The 20,961-nt window shown below is 53.0% G+C and overlaps 5 protein-coding genes across 5 annotated transcripts; 3 read left to right on the forward strand and 2 right to left on the reverse strand.

Moving 5' to 3' along the window:
- Positions 1-2,936: 2,936 nt before the first annotated feature.
- On the reverse strand, positions 2,937-3,637 carry NCS57_00137200 (Dynein light chain; the record flags this gene model as incomplete). The annotated part of the gene is made up of 7 exons (XM_053051438.1): positions 2,937-3,001; positions 3,105-3,174; positions 3,228-3,254; positions 3,316-3,350; positions 3,409-3,442; positions 3,507-3,529; positions 3,586-3,637. The coding sequence occupies 7 exons, from the start codon at positions 3,635-3,637 to the stop codon at positions 2,937-2,939; spliced, it is 306 nt and encodes a 101-aa protein (XP_052919953.1).
- Positions 3,638-7,319: 3,682 nt separating this feature from the next.
- On the forward strand, positions 7,320-10,154 carry NCS57_00137300 (Multiple RNA-binding domain-containing protein 1; the record flags this gene model as incomplete). The annotated part of the gene is made up of 3 exons (XM_053051439.1): positions 7,320-7,550; positions 7,603-8,442; positions 8,652-10,154. 3 exons carry the CDS (start codon positions 7,320-7,322, stop codon positions 10,152-10,154), a joined length of 2,574 nt encoding a protein of 857 aa, XP_052919954.1.
- Positions 10,155-11,083: 929 nt separating this feature from the next.
- NCS57_00137400 (Conidiophore development regulator abaA) lies at positions 11,084-13,754 on the forward strand (the record flags this gene model as incomplete). Its single annotated transcript, XM_053051440.1, has 3 exons — positions 11,084-11,525; positions 11,573-11,803; positions 11,851-13,754. The coding sequence occupies 3 exons, from the start codon at positions 11,084-11,086 to the stop codon at positions 13,752-13,754; spliced, it is 2,577 nt and encodes an 858-aa protein (XP_052919955.1).
- A 3,434-nt stretch (positions 13,755-17,188) lies between these two features.
- NCS57_00137500 (uncharacterized protein) lies at positions 17,189-18,916 on the forward strand (the record flags this gene model as incomplete). The annotated part of the gene is made up of 1 exon (XM_053051441.1): positions 17,189-18,916. The coding sequence occupies one exon, from the start codon at positions 17,189-17,191 to the stop codon at positions 18,914-18,916; it is 1,728 nt and encodes a 575-aa protein (XP_052919956.1).
- Positions 18,917-19,657: 741 nt separating this feature from the next.
- Positions 19,658-20,760, reverse strand: NCS57_00137600 (Peptidyl-prolyl cis-trans isomerase; the record flags this gene model as incomplete). Its single annotated transcript, XM_053051442.1, has 5 exons — positions 19,658-19,858; positions 19,911-20,048; positions 20,132-20,277; positions 20,512-20,537; positions 20,723-20,760. The coding sequence occupies 5 exons, from the start codon at positions 20,758-20,760 to the stop codon at positions 19,658-19,660; spliced, it is 549 nt and encodes a 182-aa protein (XP_052919957.1).
- Between the last annotated feature and the right edge of the window lie 201 nt (positions 20,761-20,961).

A 20,961-nucleotide genomic window follows, 5' to 3' on the forward strand; every position in this document is an offset into this window, starting at 1 on the left:
AAACCCAATACTTATAGGATTGAGCATCTAGGGGTTGAGGGAAATCTACTATGATCCATATATGGACCAGGATCTTGGGGCATAAGGCTGTCGGGAATGCAATATGTGCGTGTCGAGGACAGGACAGGACAGGACTACTCTGCAGCTGGAGCGGCACAAGATGTACTCAGACATACAACCATTGTGGCAACTATTCTTTCATTGCTGCATACTTGCAGCAACGTCGATTACCCGAGGTCACGGCTGCAATAATACCCGACACGAGAAAATGGCACTGGACAACAGGGTAGCACCGTTGTGTCAAGACATTGATTCTTTGGCTCATGGAACACGGTTTTAGATTCAGCACGAGCGCACCGCTAGATGTGCCATCTCATCTCGTAGACGACCACGGATAAAGAAGCAAGGATGTCGGAGACCAAGCGCCGCGGAACGAACCATGGCAAGACGAAAATGGAGCAAGGAACCCGGCTTCCGAGCGTCATGACTTATTAACTGGGAGTCTTGGCAGGAAAATGTGAAGTTTTGCACAGTTTTTGAAACAAGAATCCTACACTGGCCCTGGGGAGAGAAAGAGAAGGATGAAAAGCTTCCAGAGTTCTTGATCCCTGTCACCCGTCTGTGCCTGCAGGTCAGCTTGAACCACGACGCACAGAGAGGCGCTGCCAAAGGGCCGAATTACATCCGTGGCTCTCTGATCAAGAGTAGCTGCTTCTGAGCTTCGTTGGTCTGCATGTCATCATGGATGTCAGCGTCTTGTAAGCCTACATCTACTCCATTCTGTCTCTCGCCCAACTGCCACCTACGACAGAAGTGCTTGGTCAAAAAGCCCATCACTGCCCATTTTCACCTGCTCTATCAGAAACCGGACAGGCCCGCTGCAAGTCATGCCAATCGGGCACGGCGGGCTGCAAGTCCGTCAGCGAAGGGCGTTGACGCCGCCCCCCCTCCTCATTGCCCGTGCCACGCCTTGTACTGTATTTGTCGTCGTCGTCCCCTCTGACGAACGGCTTTTTCGTTAGAGTTCAGGCACGCAAATCCTCATTGGGGAGGGGGAACGTGTATCGCCACCTTGACGAGATTTGACATGTTTGTCTCACGTCCCTTCACCCCTCGGCTGAGAGAAGAGAGCTAGAAAACAAGGCCATTCGACCTTTGTATCAGCTGCTCTTGAGCAACATCACGTTGATCTTGTCGACTGAGTAACTTACTGTACGGAATAATTGCTCCTACCTAACACCTTGATTCTCTTTTGCCCACCAAAGATGAGAGACAAGAGGTCCCCTCTCGACCAGGATCCTCTGAACTGGCACCAGCTTGGTGGGCGGGTGAGTGGGCCACGGAACGCTTGCTTGGGGGGGGACGCCATTCCCCCATGCCTACCTAGCGCCAGGTCTATTGGAGGACGAGGGACTGCGTGATGGGGTGGTCACTGGGTCGTGGTGGTGTTGGGCATTTGGATTCCCGAACGAACAATGGTCGACAGACAGACAGAAGAGAGGTGCCGATGGAGTCGGACTGCATGAGCTCCAGAACGCTCCAAGTCCCTTCCGGCATAAGTCGGGTTGCATGCTTACTTTTTTTCTTTGCTCGGCTGCGAGTTCTGTCAAACCCTGTACGTATCGTTGGTTGACGAGTCCATCCATCGTGAACTCGACGCAATATCCCCGAGAGAGAGATAAACGGCCGGCCGGACCATGTTCCGAGGCTTGATCTCTCTCTGTTCCCCCACGTCGTACGTACGTAGAGACCGGTTGATCAATTCCTTCTGGCCTCCGCCGAGGTCATCCCATACAAGTCCCTGATGATCCCACGAGGGTCCCTCACCAAGCCATGGGTGTTGCAAAGACCCCCCTCTGTGATAGACTTTTTTTTATTCAAGTCATGTCATTGCTCATTGGCGCCTTGACGACAAAGAAAGTGATATGATTTCGGTATCACAACTCTGTCTGTTGCAGTACCCGCCCGAAACCTAGTCTTGCCGGGTAAAGAGAGCAAAAGAGTCAAGTCCCAAAATCTGAAGCCACCCAAATCCCGCGTCGTCCACTTCTGGACTCCCACACCCGAGAGCTGCGTTCCCACCCCGCGAGAGGCGTTTGATGGGGCTGGACTTGGCGTGTGTTTGCCCGCACTCTTTTCAGTTTCCGAAAGATGTCTAGCTTCCCTTTGAACGAAACCTTTCAGCGACTGGATTGTCCGGGAAGAGGTGTTTACTAAACTGCTCAAGGGGACCCGAGGCTAGAACCGAGACGGCAAGACGGGGGAGGCATTTGACTTTGGCACCAAAAAAGTGCTGGCGGGTTTTCTAAAGTGCTGTACTGTAAGAGAGTCGTCGTCTTGGTTAGCTTCATCGACTCCACGTGAACATGGCGTTGGATCGTCCATAGGCCGATGATCGCGCGGGCTAACGATGCGTCCTGCCGCGATGTCAGTGATGCTGAGATGGGGCAGAAATCGACGATCCTAGTTAAGCCGTCTTGTGCTTCCACGGCAAGCTACAGATGACGAGCCAAGACGAGTCCGACTCTTCTCGGCGCGGGACGATGACAAGAAGATGAACTTGTCTCACAATGGCAACCAGCTGTCTCAGGAACGGAACAGCACACCCGATCTCAAGCCACTCACTGGCGTGAAGCCTCTCATCAGGAACATACTCGGGACCCATCACTGAGGACAGGAACAACGACAAAGTGGAATCACTGGGCGAGCGCCCCCTCATTATTGATCATGAACCTAGTACAGCCGCGAGCAAGCAAGCTCTACCGCCGTCCGTCTCGTACATAGGCAAATAGGGTTGGGTGGACGGCATGGCATGGCATGGAAAGCCATAAACGCGATGCCTCTTTGCCTTTCTTCTCCTTGTCCCACCACACCGTCCCTCTCGCTCACAACAAGCTCTTCCAAAGGCCCCCACCGGTGAGCCATTTCTCCCATGCCTATTGCGTTTTGAATAGTAGAATTGCGCAGTGGCCAAGGTAGAAGTAGATGAAGTGCTTGGTCTCTGCAGAGGCGTGTATGTGTTAGTCAGGTCCCAGGAATGTCATGACTCGATCGAGCCCAGGGGTATGGCAAGAAAGCATCACGACAAGGTTTCGACCACGCACCGTGAGTAACGAAGCTACCGAAATTCCGGCCGACGATGCAATGCCAGGTAGGGCCCTTGCGCTCGTCAAACTGAAGAGGGTGAGTAAGTGGTCGGCTGTGACGGCGTCTGGGGGTGTACGAACTGTCCGCTTGATGTGCTGTGCGATATCCTGCGAAGACATGTCAGCTCTCTGATCGCACGAATCCAATCATGGCACCTGATGGACTAACCTTCTCGATGGTGAACTTAGCCATAGCCTCCTGAGCTGCGATCATATCAGCCTTGTGTCCTGCGCCATCATGTGACGTTGGTGTTTAGCATACCAACTTCAATCGACTCCTGCTGCATGTCTTCCGTCTTTATTCCAATCCTCGTCAGCGATCGTTTCTTGCTTATATGGTTCGTGTTCGGGTCATCTCACCATGTCGGCGGACTTGATCTGGGCTGGTCTTCTGTTAGCATGATGCGCTGGTCAGAAAAACAAGAAAGAATTTGCCCACCTTCGAGCTTCTCCCGGGGCGCGGGGGTCTCGGTTGGCTTGATGTCGGACATTGTGCAGGTCGGAGAGGTCTCTCGGTGCGGGTATCAAATGCGATGCGGCTGGGGAGATGACTTGTTAGCATGCAGAGTCGTCTGAGATGCGTGAGGCTGGCGCGTGTGGACGACGATAGTTGGACGCCTCACTCGGCGCCCCCTTTCAAGGAGCTTGGGCGCACGTACGGGCGGTGGTGATCGATTGATCGCAGGGCGCAGGGCAAAGGCGTGAGTGTTTTGATTAATCGATAGATGATGTTGTCGATGCGGCGCAGCGATATGTTGTCTGTAGGTAGGTAGCCTTGCGAAGTGGATGCTTCTCTGGAGTCGCGTGTTTGGGATGGATGCAGTCGTGTTGCTTGTTTGGCTGTTGACGTTGGATGTGGGTTGGCAGGTGCCCGTACCTTCCTTTGGTAAGGTACTACGTAGCCTCGCTGGGGAACGTGCACGCGCTGCTGGGACCTGCCCTAGCACGGCGCGGCACGCACCGGTACTTGACAGGTCCACTTTTTGAATTGCTTACCCTGGACCTGAAGATAGAACTGAGGTTGCAACACAGATAATTATTGCTGGTGGTTCTATCTACTCTATGCAGTTTGTAAGATTACTTTTATTTCATACAGTGATTTTGATTATCTTGTGTGGATAACCATGCCTGTTCTCCTGGGTCATCTATGATATCACTGCTCACACTGGGGAGTTGGCCCACGGTGGCAACACCACGCCTACTCTATTATAACATACAAGAAGTCATAGTCAAGACACTAGACAGTAGAGAGGGAGAAGAGCATATACATACGAGATGCAATACCGAGTCAGACCTTGTTTAGTTCCCTACAGTACATAAGAGAAGCCAAACTCTACTTCACTTGCAATCTGATTGCCCTATATGACAACCGAAACAACACTTTGCCATGGATTAGGTCTTAACCCTGTGATTAATAACAATGCCACATCTTCAAATCGGTGTAGACTGTATCAAATAGATGTTATGTTTGCCGGAATTACCCTTGGGGCCTTGACACGCAAGCTCATATTATTTCACGGTGGAGGGAGATACACAGCACATATCCATAGCCACATTTTAACACAAGGATTAAATAAATGACGAAGAGAAAATTCAAGCATGGGATTGCCTTGGACATTAATTTATTACAATTAGATTACTATCTCAGGGGAAAATGGCAAATGAACCAACCCGGAGCTCAGTACGACTAGCCACTCACACCGTAACTACAAGTCGTAACCCACTGCATGATAATAATGTAAAACAAAAAGGTGCCAAAACTCAAAAGAAGAACAAAGTTCACGGCAAAGAATGAACCAAATGCTGGTCGTAACGGCTTCACCGTTGCTCGCCTCTGCATTCCAACGGCTCAAACCTTGCCCAACGGCCTGGAATAACGCATTCGGCGGTGTAGATACATGGAGAAATCCATGCGGAGACCCATTGACCACATAGGTCAGCTAATTCAGTGAAGAGAGATGCCCTTTGACCAACGAGCGAAATAATGGGGTCTACTTTTCAAGTCTAAGAGCGAATACTTGCCTCAGCAACACCAACCACCCGAGCGCGGCGAAAGGGTTGGATGTCCCTGGCCAGCTCTTCAAACTATCCAGATCATCCGGAACAGATATTGAAAGCTATAAATACACCTACATTTCTCCAGGGACGTGGCCATAGGTTCAATATCTTCACCTGCCTCCGCTGTCGGTGTTGTCAATCCACGACTTTGTCGAACATTTCGCGCTTGACTGGGAAACCCCGCGGGATGATTCGATCGGGTAGTTTCCTCTCTTGTCCCATTGAAACACCCATTAGGCAAGTCGATGACCGTGGAGAGGCTGATTGGGTTGCTTAGATACACCCTGGTCCGAGCCGAGGTTGGATAGCCACCAAATCCGGACAGACACTCCAAGCTCTTGCAAAATGAACCGCTCCCCAGTACCTCCAAATAGTCGCAAAGCTCAGGCTCTCATGATTGGTCGAGGATGACTCTCAAATAACTTCGGTAGGTTGATCGTTGCTCTCAAACAGATGACATTGGTAAGGCGGTAGTCGACTGTCATCTATTGTCGTATTCCAGTTTCCTCAATCCATCCGGCAAGTCGGTTCGGTGTCTTCCACAGTATCGTAGAGCATCAAGCAAAGGTCGAGGCCATGATAAAGGGCAGTGCCTGACAGAGCGACTTCCTTCACCCTGGGGACTGATATCTCATGAAGAGGAGGAGTGTAGAGGTCAGCGCCCAGAGGATCTCTTATAGTCCTCAAGATGGAGAGAGCTGGCCTGATAAAAGTCATCCGACCCTCCATAAGGTTTGGGAAGAATTCTTCAACGAAGATGGCTTGCATCCGCATTCCCTCACCGGTCATTCCAAGCTCGTGGTATGGAGGGCTCAACTTGTGCCAGGAGGTGCATCAAGAATTCATTTTCCAGACACCCCTCAAGAGGAACAGTATGAGAAAGGAGTATCACAGAAGGATATTCAGTTTATTTTACCATAATTCATTGTAACGACGTGAGGAGAACATAGGACTTGAGGTGACGACAATGAAGTCTTCGGAATGCAACACTGCCAAATTTAGCCACTCTCAGTCCTAATAGACTTTCAGAATCTTTCCAGATTTTGAACCTCCACCATCTAAGAAAAGTTAATTCAAGTTGCTCGGAGACCATGCGGAGATGTTTGTGTTTATCTTGTATGATTGACATTTCATGATGTGCCGTTTTGTTGTTCTGCGAGCTTCTGAAGACAGTGAACATGTCGAGATATTGCGAGAATGGCACCGAGAGGGCACATATACCACTCAACCGCATAGCCCTTCCTCAACACAAACTACGAAGGTGTCTCTAGGCATTGGCTTGGTACAGTCGTGTGACAATACCCCTTTACATCTAAAAAACGGCTAACGCCGAGGCGCTGAGCTTTGATGTAGCGGTGAGAAGAGTCTATTCTGATTCACATACCTTTCCTTCAACTCTTCTGTGACAAAGTGGTATCATTTGGATACTAGTTGTAGGAAGTATGATGATGAGTGACAAGTTCTATGTTGGTCTATCAATGCAACCTACTAACGAGTGCAGATAAATGAATACTTGTTCATCAAAACCTGCCATGAGCAGAATCTCACCAACTCGGCACAGCTCAAAAATTCGATGAACCCTAAATAAACACCATCGGTATTTGGGATGCAGATTCTGGGGTCTTGGAACAGCATTCTGCATTCTGCATTCAGCCTTCAGGGGCGATCCATGCCTCCGCAACCACGGTTCTGGACTCGATGCACTAGCCGAATCTCTGGGCAGCAATTGGGCTGCAAGATATAATAGCATTGTACCGACTGATTGAAAAATAGAGGTCCTTCTTCTTGCAGCATCTTTTGGCAGGTTGAGTGGCGTCTAACTCGTTCGCTGGAATTTCTTCCATCACTCGCTGAGAGCGGTGAAGAAAAACGTCTCCTTCTCTGGGCAATTCAGAAGCACATGGTGGGGTTGAGCTCGTGAGTGCACGGGCCAACAACAGGCCCCAGCCTCAACGATAAGAATGGGTAGCAAACTTTTTTTTTCTTCCTCTCCCTTCATAAAAAGCCCACGTCCAAAAGATGCCTTGACGCGTTCAACCTCTGCTCCCCGGGTGAACCATTCACCATTGCTGGGAGACATCAACATCAACAAAACATCATCAGATCATACTTGCAATGGCCTCATCAAGGATCTTCATCAAGGGTTTGCCACCCAACATCTCCGAGGCCGAGTTCCGGAAGCACTTCTCCGCCAAGGGTCGCGAGATTACCGATGTCAAGCTGATTCCCCAGCGACGTATTGGCTACGTCGGCTACAAGACCTCGGACGATGCGACCAAGGCAGTCAAGTACTTCAACAAGTCTTACATTCGCATGTCCAAGATCGCCGTTGAGACAGCTAGACCTGTAAGCGACTCCATCCTCATGTCTTGACTGACTGTTGCTCATGGAATGTTAGATCTCAGACCCCGCCCTGCTCAAAGGCCAGAACGCCTCGCATTCCAAACATGCGTCGGCAGGCACAGGCACAGGCACCACCACCAAGGGCACGGAGCGTCCGATCGTGAAGGACTCGGACGCGAGCTCGAAGAAGCGAAAGCGAGATGAGCCTCAGACGGCGGATCCCAAGTTGCGCGAGTTCCTCCAGGTCATGAAGACCGGCGGAGAGGGCGCGTTGGAAGATGCTACCAACGCCCACCAGGCTGACGGCGCCTCTGCGATACCAGCCGCCGCCGTTCCCGAGGAGGACAGTGACGACGAGTACGAGCAGATCCCGACTCGAAGGGAGAAGCAGCGCAGGATAGAGGCGCCGGAGAAGGCCCCAACCTCGGAGTCTCTAGCACCGCGCCCGAAAGAAACACCCGGCCCCGCCGATGTACAGATGCAAACTCCTGCAGATGAAGAGACAGCCGAGTCATCAGAGACCAAACAACCAGATCTGGAACATTCGGCAGTAGTTGCAGAGGATGACGACTGGCTGCGTTCACGTACCAACAGGTTGCTGGACCTTGTTGATCCCGATGAACTGGAACGAACGCCTGCGCAAGGGCCTGTTGTCAAAGAGACTGGTCATACCGAGGGAGGCGACGTCGTCAACAGTCCCCAGGCCAACCCCTCGGATGAGGATGAGATGACAGCTGAAGAGCCTACGATCGAGCCATCGGGGGGTGAGCCGCCGAAAGACGACTCACTTGAGGCGATCCGCCGAACGTCTCGGCTCTTTGTCCGGAACCTCCCCTATAGTGCCACCGAGGAGGATCTCCGCGAGACCTTTGAAGGGTTCGGCACACTTGAAGAGGTATGTTTCAAGATTGTTTATTTGTTTTTCGTCTTTTGTAACCGACAACGTGATGAACCCCTGATAGGGACAGCTTACACTACGGTGTTTGATGAGAACCAGGGCGAATATTTTAGTAGATGCTTCGATTGTCTGAATTGTTGTCAATTTTGTTGCATTTTTCTGTGTGGACTTTCAATGGCTGGGCACTGGCTAACAATGCACGTCAGGTCCATCTACCCGCCAACAAGTCAGGTACCAGCAAGGGGTTTGCCCTGGTGCTGTTCAGTGACCCGTCGGGAGCGGTTGAAGCATTCCAAGCCATGGATGGGGCGACGTTTCAGGGGCGTATCCTCCACATCATTCCTGCCAGTGCAAAGAGAGACACAGGGTTGGACGAGTTTGCCATCTCCAAGCTCCCTCTCAAGAAGCAGAACATGATTCGGAAGAAACAAGAAGCATCTGCCAGCACCTTCAACTGGAATGCGCTCTACATGAGCCAGGACGCCGTCAACGCGTCGGTCGCAGACCGTCTTGGTGTTTCAAAATCCGAGATGCTCGACCCTACCTCTGCTGATGCGGCCGTCAAGCAGGCTATCGCAGAGACGAGCGTCATCCAAGAGACCAAAGCCTATTTCGCCGCTAACGGGGTGGACCTGGAGGCTTTCAAGTCAAAGAAGCGGGGCGACACGGCCATCTTGGTCAAGAACTTCCCCTATGGGACGACGATCGACGAGCTCCGTAAGCTGTTCGAGGAGTCTGGGCCCGTGCTGAGAGTTTTGATGCCTCCTAGCGGAACAATCGCCATTGTGCAGTTCACGCAGCCTAATCACGCCAAGTCCGCTTTTGGGAAGCTTGCGTATCGCCGGATTGGAGATAGCGTCCTCTTCTTGGAGAAGGCGCCAAGTGACATCTTCAGAGGCGGCGACCAACTGGATCAAGCCGTGTCCCTAAAGGATCGTCCAGCTCCGACGGTCCAAAACCTTAGTGTGAACGACCTGCTGTCACGCGGTGATAAGCCGGAGGACGACGTGGATACGACGTCGCTGTTTGTGCGGAATTTAAACTTTTCGACGTCGACCACCAGGCTTGCCGAAACTTTTCAGTCCCTCGACGGATTCGTCTCGGCCAGGGTCAAGACCAAGATGGATCCCAAGAAGCCAGGCCAGACGCTTAGCATGGGGTTCGGCTTTGTCGAGTTCCGGACAAAGAGCCAAGCGCAGGCTGCACTCAAAGTCATGGACGGCCATGTTCTGGACGATCACGCGCTTGCCGTCAAGGCATCGCACAAGGGGCATGACGCAGCTGAGGAGAGACGGCGAGAGGACAAGGCCAAGAGGGCCGCAGGACAGCGCACAAAGATCATCATCAAGAACCTGCCTTTCCAAGCCACCAAGAAGGACATCAGGTCTCTGTTTGGGACGTACGGCCAGCTCAGATCGGTACGCCTTCCTAAGAAGGCTGACTATACCCCAAGGGGTTTTGCCTTTGCCGACTTTGTCACTCCCCGCGAAGCCGAGAACGCGCTAAATGCGTTGAGGGACACCCACTTGCTGGGCCGCAAACTTGTCTTGGACTTTGCGGAGGCAGAGGCAGTCGACGCCGAGGAGGAGATCGCAAAGATGCAGAAGAAGGTAGGGGGCCAGGTCAACAAGGTCGCCCTCCAGCAGTTGACTGGACGAGGGAGGACGCGGGTCAATATTGGCAACGAGAACGACGAGATGGAGGGTTGAGTTGAGCTGAGTTGAGAATGAGAAAACAGACTACAGGCTAAATCGAATCGATGGCCTCGTCCAGAGTTTCGACAAGGCTGAGTGTCCTATACGCGAATGGCCTCGCTCGCATCAGGGACTGCGCCGTTCTCCCTTGGCAAGGGACCATTGGTTGCTGGCGAGCGGATGACATGCATATTCCGCAACGCTTATCCGGCGTGGCTACGATCGGAACTAGAGGTTGGTGCAAGACTTCATCGCCCTGACAGGGGAACTGCGGATCCTCTGGATGTCTGATTCTAATCTCGTCCACATACCTTGGGCCGTTCGGGGTGAAGATGTCTCTGAAGTTGTTTCGAGACACACCCTCCCCACCCTCCCCTGGAGATGTACGCCTCCCCTGGTGATGGACCATGGCGGCCCCGCCCTGACGCTCCCTTGCATACTAACGCCCTCGACCAAACCTCAAAGCTGCCATGTGCTGGTGGCTTAGGCAAGTGCCCTCGATTGGCCGCCATGGCGCCTCGACGTAGACATCCCTCCGGGCGAAGCTTGCTCAGTTCCCCGCCGCTGGGGCGCCCTTCCCACCCTTTGTGGATGGGATGGCGATGGATCTTGATCTTTTGGGTCGAGGAGGGGCGGGCAGCCCTGGCCTCGGCGGACACGGTCCTCAGACTATCTATACTCTGCTCCCGAGTCTTGGATTTATAGACGTCTATTAGATTTCTCCTGACGATTCTTCGTTCCAGTGCCTGGACCTCCTTTCTTCAGAAGCATACATCTATCTCACCATTCCACGTCTTGAATTCCTTCCAACATTTCTCATCCTCTCTTGTCTGTTCATTGTCTGCATACGTAGAGCTGCGAACGGTATTCCAGCTGCGTCAAGCTTGTTCCTGTGAGCTCTCTTGCCGGCATTCCACTGCTGCAGCAGCAGTTACTCCTTTGCCATGTCTTCTTCATCACTCTATCACCCGCGGCCGGTGCTGTCGTCGCAGCGATATACACCTTCACCGGACTACCTTCAAGATGCTCGAAGAACCTACCACAACAACAGCCGCCTGCCTCTGCGGGAAGCCAACAGCAACGCGCAATCACACAACTTCAACGGCATGGTTTCATGCTATCAGAGCCCTGTAGGCATCTCGCCATCAGTGCCCCACAGCCTCCCAGCTCCCATGGTTCCCTCACAGTCATTCGACTGCCTGTACCGCGTCCCTACACCACGAAACCAGCCTCGAGGCTTCCAGAGGAGGCCTCGAAGCGGCGTGAACCCCCTCTACTTCTGGCCTGCCTTCCGACAATACCGCAACCGGCAAGCACACAAGGATACCCAAAAAGATAAGGGTGGTGTGTGGAGGAGGCCAGAGCTCGAGGATGCTTTTGTTGACTGTAAGAACCCTTCCTATATTTGAAAAAAATATTCTGACATGCTCTAGCTGTCCTGCTTATGCCTCACATGGGCCGTCGCAAGTTTTCCATGGGAGGAAAGCTCCACGGCCGCAACATGCTGATCAGCGAATACATCTTTGTCATCTGCGTTGCTATCCTTGGCAGCAAGGAAATCTTCCGAATCGACAACAGCAACGACAGTATTGAGCAGATGGGACGCAAGCAGGTGTCGAGCCACATGCAAGTGGTCAAGAAGTTCTTTGAAGATCTGCGATGCTGTAAGTTTGCATGACCAGTAACTAGTGAATCAACTAACATTTGGCAGTCCACTTCCTATTCCCTGCTGAGGAGAAGAAGGAGCCTGGTTCGACCAACTCTGATGACTACTACGACGAGGAAGAGCAGGAGTCGTTCAAGTCCAACCCAGTTCTGACTGCTCTGGCAGAGGGCCGAGTTCCTGATGTCAAGCCCAACTACGAGTACTTCTCGCAGCTCCTGGCTCTTCAGTCTCTGATCACAGTCCGACCCAAGACGGCAGAGGTCTATGTCTCGTCGTCCGAGGTCAAGATCAGAGATGATATTGCCTATGATTCTCATGACACGCCTCTGGACCAGGAGTCTTTCCCCCACCTGAACAAGTACAGCAACTGTGATGACAGCCCTACTGTTCTTGGAAAGGATGTGCTGCTTCACGAGTATACTCGCTCGCTGGACCGGTCTACCTCTGCCTGTGTCAAGACGGTTACCCGGCGATGGCAGAAGGATGCGCCCGAGATCTATGAGACTCTGGATCTTCCCACCCGGGATGAGGAGTGTCTGCTCCTCGAGATGTGCGCAACTCTGGAGCTGCACGACCACGCCCGATTCCCCTCTGGGTCTGAGCTCACGGGCTTTGTTGAGGTGGCAATCACGCAGCCCAACCTCCAGAACCACCGGTGGAAGTGTGTGACGCGCCTCACCCGGCCGGCTGAGCTGCACGGCGACGACAAGAAGCAGGGTGTGTACACCAACGAGACGGGAATCCACCGACGGGGATGCGGAGACTCCAAGCCCGACTGTGACTGCCATAGCCGACCCCGACAGGACATTCACGTCCCGTTCCCCGCGGTAGAATGGGCGAGCATCCTGAGCCAGGCGGTGCAGTACCCGGACGTGGAGCACCAGCGCAAGAAGGAGAAGCGGTCAAAGGGAGATGGCGACCGCAAGAAGCACGACCTTGACCGGGCCGGCAGCAAGCGCAAGCGATCTGAGGATGACGGTGATGCCGCCTCTTGGGCCCGGCGCGAGCTCACGGGCAGCGACCTCATCTGCAAGGTGGCCATGTACCAAGAGCTCTGGTCATGTGCGCCCGACTCGACGCGATGGGTTCGACAGGGCATCATCTTCTGGCGGTTCAACACGACCAACCAATGGTACAAGTACAACCCAGTGTTCAAGCCGGCTGGCACGTCGTGGCGGTGGTTGACGGTTAACGACCCCATGTCCCGCTATCACCAGCAAAAGGCTCTCGTCTACCCGTCGGCAACAGTCTCTAGGGACTCCATCATGTCGCCCACGCCTTCCATCAACCAGCACATGACGGCGGCCATGAATGAGACGTTTAGCTCTGCGTGGGACTCCAACGTGAGCCTGGCGCAGGTGCCAACGGTGCCGGCAGCAAACAATGGACTGACGCTGTTCGAGTCCTTCTCCAACGGGCTCGCTACGCCTCCACCAACAGCCGGCCTACAAGGGTCGTACCCGGCCAGCTTTGACCACGGCATGCCCCCGAGCACAGGCGTCGGCTTTTTGCCTTCGACGTGCAGCACGGCGGGCGAGAGCCAGTCTGTTGGGGGACACGCACAGAGCCAAAGCTACTACGATGTGCAGACGACGCTGGCAGATCTCAAGCCCGCCATGTCGGCAGTGAATCCCTTCCAGGGTCCAACTGCCACGACTGGACTGGACCTGTCAAACCCTCTTGTCTACGACAACTCAGAGTGCGACGGGCTTCAAGGCTGGGACATGCCGACGCTGGATGGGTGGTCAACTGGCACAGGGGCGGGATCTGACTGGAGCTCACAAGGTGCCAAGGTGGAACCAAGCAGCGACCAAGCTTCGTTGTGGACGCAGTCACAGTGGACACAGATGGGAGCAGATCGTGACGGTAGCCCACGGCCGATGAAGCGGCGCAGGGGGGACACGATTGAGGGCCATGTGCCGGTCACGATGGCAGCTGGAGCATGGTGAACTGGGCATGGATGAGGTCACATTCGTCAGTCATTCACAAAAGGGAAGCATCTAAGAGAGCGAGTCATTGATGAAGATGCACGGGGGGAGTGGTTGATGATGCATTTACGCTACAACGTCACAATGGTCATGGTTATGTACTGGTATTTGCGGGCGGCGTTGAGGGAGTATGAGTATGGGACATGAATTTTTGATCACTCACGACAGTAATACCATGTTTGGTTATAGAAACAACGGGCATATGTTATTTGATAGTTTACGAACAGCTTTAATTTAGTCAAGTTCAAGATTCAAGATTTCAAGCCAAGATGCGCCTCATGTTCTCGATGCGTCCAGGTCATCATTCCTGAACCAACGCCGCAGAGCTCATCTGTCATTAAAGTAAGTTTGCACTTGACGGGCTCTAGCCGATCACTGCATCACAACCTGAAGCTAAAGCAAGGAACAGTTGATAGCATTCCACGGGGGACGCAGGCACGAGGGGATCTTCAGGTTCGAAGGTTCCAAAGGGGCGTCTAAACGAAATGCCATGTCTCTTCACCAGGCGGGATTGGCAACAATATTGAAACACGTCTAGAAGGGGGTGAGAAATCATCGAAGTATTTTTTTCCCCTGTAAGAGGAGGAAACGAAACAGCCAAGGGAAAAGAAAAAAGGGCATTCGATCCAGGTAATCGGTTGACGCTAATGTCAAAAGAAAGGACAGAGACAAGCTGGGGGCGAGGAAGTGAGACATTGGCATTTACGCTTGTGAGCAAAGACACACCCAGTGTGGAGGAGCACGTGATGGAAGGAAAGCCTTTGATGTAATGATTTTCGCCAGGATTTTGGAGAAAAATGAGAAAAGATATGAGATGCCTTTGACGTAGGTGATGATCAGGATGGGATGCTCTTTGTGCTACTTTTGGAAACGTGGGGTGGGAAAAGTTGAAACGGAGGAACAAAGGTTAACTGACATCCACCATGACAAGGGAGGGGGTGTGCGAGAGGGAGAGAGAGATGGGGATCAAGGGGGGGCGGGGTTATTGAATATTTGGACGATAGATTGAATTTGAGGAGGAAGAGAGATTGAGTTGAAGGAGTTGCAAGTGGAATGAATGAGCTGAGGGAGTTTGAAGTGAAGCAATTAGTGAAGTATCAAAGTGAGGGGGGCATTTTTGGTGTTGGATTGCAACATTGCGAAATTGTATTCTAGAGTGGAAGATGGATGGGTCATATAAAAGATGGAGGTTTCAACTGACTTGACAGGGTCTCTCATTCTTTGTTTGATAAAAACCCTGGTCAGTTGAAGTGGGTAAGGGAGTGTTTGCCTGCTTTTGCTTGTTTTGCACAACCAATGCACAACATTGGGCAACGACTGCATGAAACGGCAACCATCAAAGGAAGACGGGAGAAGAAGAGAGAAGAAGACTCATTTCTAACAAGTCTTGTCAGATGTTTTTCTCCAAGTCACGAGCCGAGTGGCCTCGTGAAGAGATTTTTCTGGCAGGCGCTTCATCAAACGTTGCCCGTCAATGCAGACGCGACCACTATATTGACCTTGTGGGACGATGACGAAGCTCATGAGCAAGATTGAGAAGAAAGATACGGATAACAAGAGAAGAAAAGAGGGCATGTCCGGTTTCAAATATTTCTCAAGGCCTCGTCAGCGTTTAGAGTCTGTCTATTTCGGTGCCAGTCGTCCATGAGCCCACAAGGCCGCGACGGTAGGCCTATGTATTTCTACTTCCCAGTATTCTGAGACACGGGACTGGGAGAGAAAAGTCTCAGCGAACCAAGACATCATCTATCCAGGGCCTGCTATTCCCTGTCTTTAATCCCTGTTGGTTTTTGAGAGAGTGGTCGCCTGTGGGCCAATGGGCCGCCGGAAGAGGGCGCGCTTGTAAACGGGGGCCAATTTCATTAGACGCCCGCGAACCCCAAACTTTTCTCCGGGCGCCAACAGCCAATACTTGTAGACCTGACAACTCGACCTCATACTAGGTTGTAAGTTGAGCAAGGGTGTTCTAGACTCTTGATTCTCATGGCTATTCTTGGGTGAACCTAGACTCTGACCGCGTCTGAATGAGGCTGTTCATCCAACCGGGCGGCTATCTCTCCCAGAGACTTGAAACACGGTCGTTTCCCTAACCCAGGGCCTTGTACGACTGAAGTCTGGACCATCGACATGGCCCCCCCTTGAGCGCTTCCCCAGACGAACAGAAGCAAGATGAGAGAAGGAAGAGTCTGCCCACCAGGCCGGGTCGACCGTATCATCCCGCCGTGCATTATGCGCGATGCTCTTGAGATCCATCCCAGCCGCGCCCAGGCCCGTTTCTATGACCGCCGCCGCGGTGCCCAACGATAGGCCATGGTGCTCTCCGAACTCACGATATCAACTGCCCACCCTCCACTTGGTCTGTTTCTCAAAGTGTTTCGTTCACCGGGTGTCTGCTTGGTTATTGCCTGCTAGACAAGAAAAAATTGCCGTCTTGTCTTGTGTGTCCACCTTTGTGTCATTGATTGCCTGCCTCTCGTGCGAGGAAAAAAGGACCCCTTCATTACCACTCGTCCTCCCACGTCCAACAACAACAACAACACCCCCCCGTCCTCTCCTCTTTCTCAACATCTCTGGGTCTGATCCATCCGGTTCGCTGTCGTACTTTCACTCTGTCGATAAGCTTTCTGCTTCACCCGTTCACAACGCGCCACTCTAGTTCGTGAGTCACGAACGTCAAAGATGCTCAACTAGAGGGGGTGATTCTCTTTTTCCTTTTTCTCTTTTTTCCTTTGTCACCACTTCGATTCTGAACCTCTCTTTCTTAAGCACTACGGCTTTTTTTTACTCCTCTTCACTCTCTCTTCTAGTTCAGCTGGACTGACTCTCTCAAACCTACGCTGGACGCCGGGAAACCCATGACAACTCGCTTCACACTCTGAGATTGTTCCTCACATCTCAAACAATACCAGTCACTTTTTATCCTTCTCTATTGAAAAGGGGACCTATAGAACCGAAAAGGGTTATTGAGTCGTCTATCGTTGGTCACGGGCTTCATTCAATAAAGCCGCTTGACACTGCCAAAGCCGAATCCATCCATCGACAGTGTTCACCAGCCGCCAAAGAGGGGGAAAAACGAAAAAAAGCCCTTATTCACTCGCTGCTCTCGCGAACAATAACAATTGTTTTCCCTTTCATCAATCGGGCAACAATAAATCACCGGCTTGGGAAGCAAAAGTGACGGGCTTACGCCTCCTCTGTCGCTCCTTTTCAGAGAAGGCCTCGTCATTTACATTCATTTCTACCACGACTTTGACCCGACTATACATTTCTACCTTTCTTCTTCCACAAAGCTTTTCAAATCTGCTCGAAAGCATCATCACCATCTCTACTCTACCGACAATACTTTGAAAGCATCCGACTATCGTCCGAAATACCAACAAGCGACCACTTTCATCATGAAGGTCTCCGCCTCCGCCCTCGCCCTCGCCGGCGCAACCCTCATCTCGTCTGCTTCGGCTCACTCATGGGTCGAATATGCCTACAAGCTGGCTAGAAACGGCACCATGATTGGGAACATCGGTTTCCCTCGCGGATACGTGCCCCGCGACTCTACCAACCCTCCCTTTACCGACTCCATCCCCCAGAACATCCTGCCGGCTGCTGGACAGCCCGCTTATTCTGGTCAAGAGGTTCTCAACAAGTTCAAGCTTGAGAAGAACCCCCAACACCCCATGCTCGAGGCCTCCGCTGGTGATTACATCGCCATTATGCACCTCGAGAATGGCCACACCACCCTCCCTGAGAACCAGCCGAAGAAGCCCAAGAACCGTGGCACTCTGTACTTCTACGGCACTACCCAACCCAAGGAGCAGGAGAAGCTCTTTGACGTCCACCTGGTCTGGAACAAGGACGGCACTGGTGGTGACAAGCGCGGCCGCCTCATCGCTACGCGCAACTACGATGACGGCCAGTGTTACCAGCCCAACCCTGGCCAACTCAGCACCTCTCGATCCAGCGAGCTCGCCCCTCTGGGCGCTCTTCCCACCAAGGAGCTGGCCTGCCAGTCCGACATCAAGCTTCCCGATGACCTGAAGGCCGGCGACATCTACACCATCTACTGGTACTGGGACTGGCCCGATCTGAACGCCGAGAAGATCAACATGGATGCCACCAAGAACGGCAAATTCCCCTGGGCTGGCACCTTTATGCGCGGCGAGAAGGACCCCAACGGCTTCACCATGGACGCCATCGCCCGGAACGAGAGTTACTCGAGCGTCATCGACATCAAGATCACCGGCGCCCAGGCTGATTCGTTTGTCGCCAAGGATGTGGAGAGCTTGGACTGGGTCGACGACCAGAACATTTACTCTGCTGGTATCGAGGCCCAGATGCGCAACAACTACCAGGTCGATGTTGATGGTAACGAGGGCGGTAGTGCTGTGCTTCCTTCGGCTTCTGCTCAGCCAACCTCGCCTGCTCAGCCCTCATCGCCCGTCCAGCCTTCTGCCCCTGGCGTGCCTTCGTCGTCTGCCCCCATCGGTGGTGGTGATGGCGTCGCTACGGTGACCGTCACAGAGACTGTGCGGCCGCCTGCCACTGTCACGACAGTTTATGTCACTGTTCCCGCCGAGTCCATGACCACTGGGCCTGCCGCTGAGCCCACGATTGATACCACCAAGACATCTACGACTACAATCTTGGTAACCAGGAGCAAGACCGCTGGCAATGGTGTCGTTACCTCGGTGGTCCCCAACCCCGTGGTCCCTAACCCCTCGCCTTCTAACCAGGCCTCTGAAGCTGTTGGCACTCCCCCAACTGCCCCCTCCTCGTTCTTGACCTTCGTCACCTCCAGCCCTACCGCCGGCGCTACCAACGTCGAGCAGCCGGAGCCGGAGCCTTCGACTGTCTACGAGACCATCATCACTCACATCTCGACCAAGCCCTCGGCCACTGGCGAAGACGCCCCCGCTGAGCCCGCTCAGACTGTCGTCGAGACTCTCACCACCCACATCAACACACCGTCCTCCACCGTCATCAACTCCCCCCCTCAACAAACGATCCCCGGTGGCCAGTTCCGCGAGACGCCCCTGCCCGTGAGCAGTGCCGCGCCGACCAAGAGCGGACCTCCCATCCCTTCGGGTTTCCTCCGCCGACGTGAGAACTGGGTGTTTGGCGACTTTTAGGTCGCTTCATGTATCCCAAGCCCTCCTTTCGTGAAGCTTATAGGCTTCACTATACTAGCACACTAACGTACATCTACGGCCGCGTCCCCTCCTATTAGGGAGAATAGGGAAACACGGCGAAAAAGGGGTCAGGCGCGCCGGTCGCATATAAACGGCGTTGGATACATGATACCACTATTGTTTGTTCTTAGCGAAAACGGCTCCTAGTTCGGCCTCTTCTCTCCACCGTCTTATTAACGGTGGAAGGAGAGGCGAACGGATGCCTATTTGATTTTCAGCACGGGATCTGATTTATTGCAATGTTTCTCTCTTTGGCTTGAGTAAGGGGAGCGAGTGTACGTGGGATTTACGGGTGGAAACAAGCTCCCAGTTTAAAAAATTCGAAAACGGTTCACACCAGCTCTTGATGTTTGACTCTGTGCTATGTGACTTGTAGAATGTGTTTGCAATGTTTCAGTGATTCCTTGTGATTGTGACTGTGAGAAGGTGTCCTTCAGGAGGTCATTTCGGCTGCCGGCTTAATACAAGGTGGCCGACGGTGTACACGCTGCACGCAATCTATCTCGTGAGGCACAAGTGACACATGGCACAGAGAGTGAAAAGCGCCGACAATAGGGGAGTCGAGATGATATTCCGATGGGTATCTACAGTTCTGAAATCTCGATCCCTGTCCAGCCCTCAGGCGTTACCAGGCCATACATGGTTGCATTGTCTCTTCCGTTCCTGTGTATCCGACGACAACTACATCTCACCGCACTGAGCAATTACCACATCCAAGTTGGGGACGTCCTTGCCACGGTAACCCGTCTTGGTGGCCTCCATCTTCTTAACAACGTCCATGCCGTCGACCACCTTGCCAAAGACGACGTGCTTGTTGTCGAGGAAGGGGGTAGGGACGGTGGTGATGAAGAACTGGGAGCCGTTGGTGTTGGGGCCGGCATTCTGTATAGTCATGTGAGTGTTTGAGCTGTAACAAAGGAGGGAAAAGACATACGGCCATGGAGAGCAGACCAGGTCGGTCATGCTTGAGGGTAAAGTTCTCATCCTCGAAGGACTTGAAGCCCCAGATACACGTCGAGCCAGTGCCATCTCCGTTAAGGAAGTCACCGCCCTGACACATGAAGTTGGGGATCTGTTTTCCGCAATATCAGCCTGCTTGTCCTATACGGAGCAATATGAAAGATCGAGGGGTGAACACGTAGGAGGAAAACTCACTATGCGGTGAAACTTGGAGCCCTTGTAGCCCTGGGGTCGACCGGCAGGGTTCTTAGACTCGCCGGTGCAGAACTGGCGAAAGTTTTCGGCAGTCTTGGGCACGACATCTTTGAAGAGCTCAAAGGTGATGCGGCCGAGGGGTTCACCTAGGGGCGACGTGAGCTTGGGCTTCGAGTTGAAAGGTTACTCGAGTAAGATGAAGCTTAGTAGCAGGGCAACAATAGGCGACCCTTGCACAACAACGCATGAGTGACCCATGGGAATAGCTTCATCTTCCAAATGCCGAGTCGGTCCCAGATGAAGCTCCGTACATGCCGGCTCGGGGCCGGGGCATGTAGGCCGAGGACGGAGGATGGGAGGGCGGACGCGGGGGGACTAACCTCCGATGGTGATGTCGAAGAAGACGCTGCAAGGACGAGACCAGCCAAGAATCAGCCCACACACACTTTCTCTCCATGGACCAGACCTGACTCGAATTGCGCCCTCTCCACTGTTCGCTCTGCCGGGGGTGATGTGTTCTGCACCGCCACCTGAACGGGGATGTTGAGAGGGCGCGAGAGAGTAAAGATAGGAAGACGGGGAAAAACTCACAGAGGGTTTCCCGACTCGGGTAGTTGAGTAGGAGGCATCACGAAATGTTTGGAGACGCGGTTGTACACGCCGATTTGTCGAGATGCTGATCACGTTCAAGAGATTGAATGTTTGTCAAGATGGACGCCGCTCGCTGCATTCAGGCTGCATTTGGGGTTTTTGCGTGGGGCAGGGATGGAGACACCCAAAAACCTAATTCGGAAATCCATACGGAGAAGCAGGGGAGGGCTTTTCACTGG

Source organism: Fusarium keratoplasticum, chromosome 1 (genome assembly GCF_025433545.1).
Source record: "Fusarium keratoplasticum isolate Fu6.1 chromosome 1, whole genome shotgun sequence".
Lineage (NCBI taxonomy): Eukaryota > Fungi > Ascomycota > Sordariomycetes > Hypocreales > Nectriaceae > Fusarium > Fusarium keratoplasticum.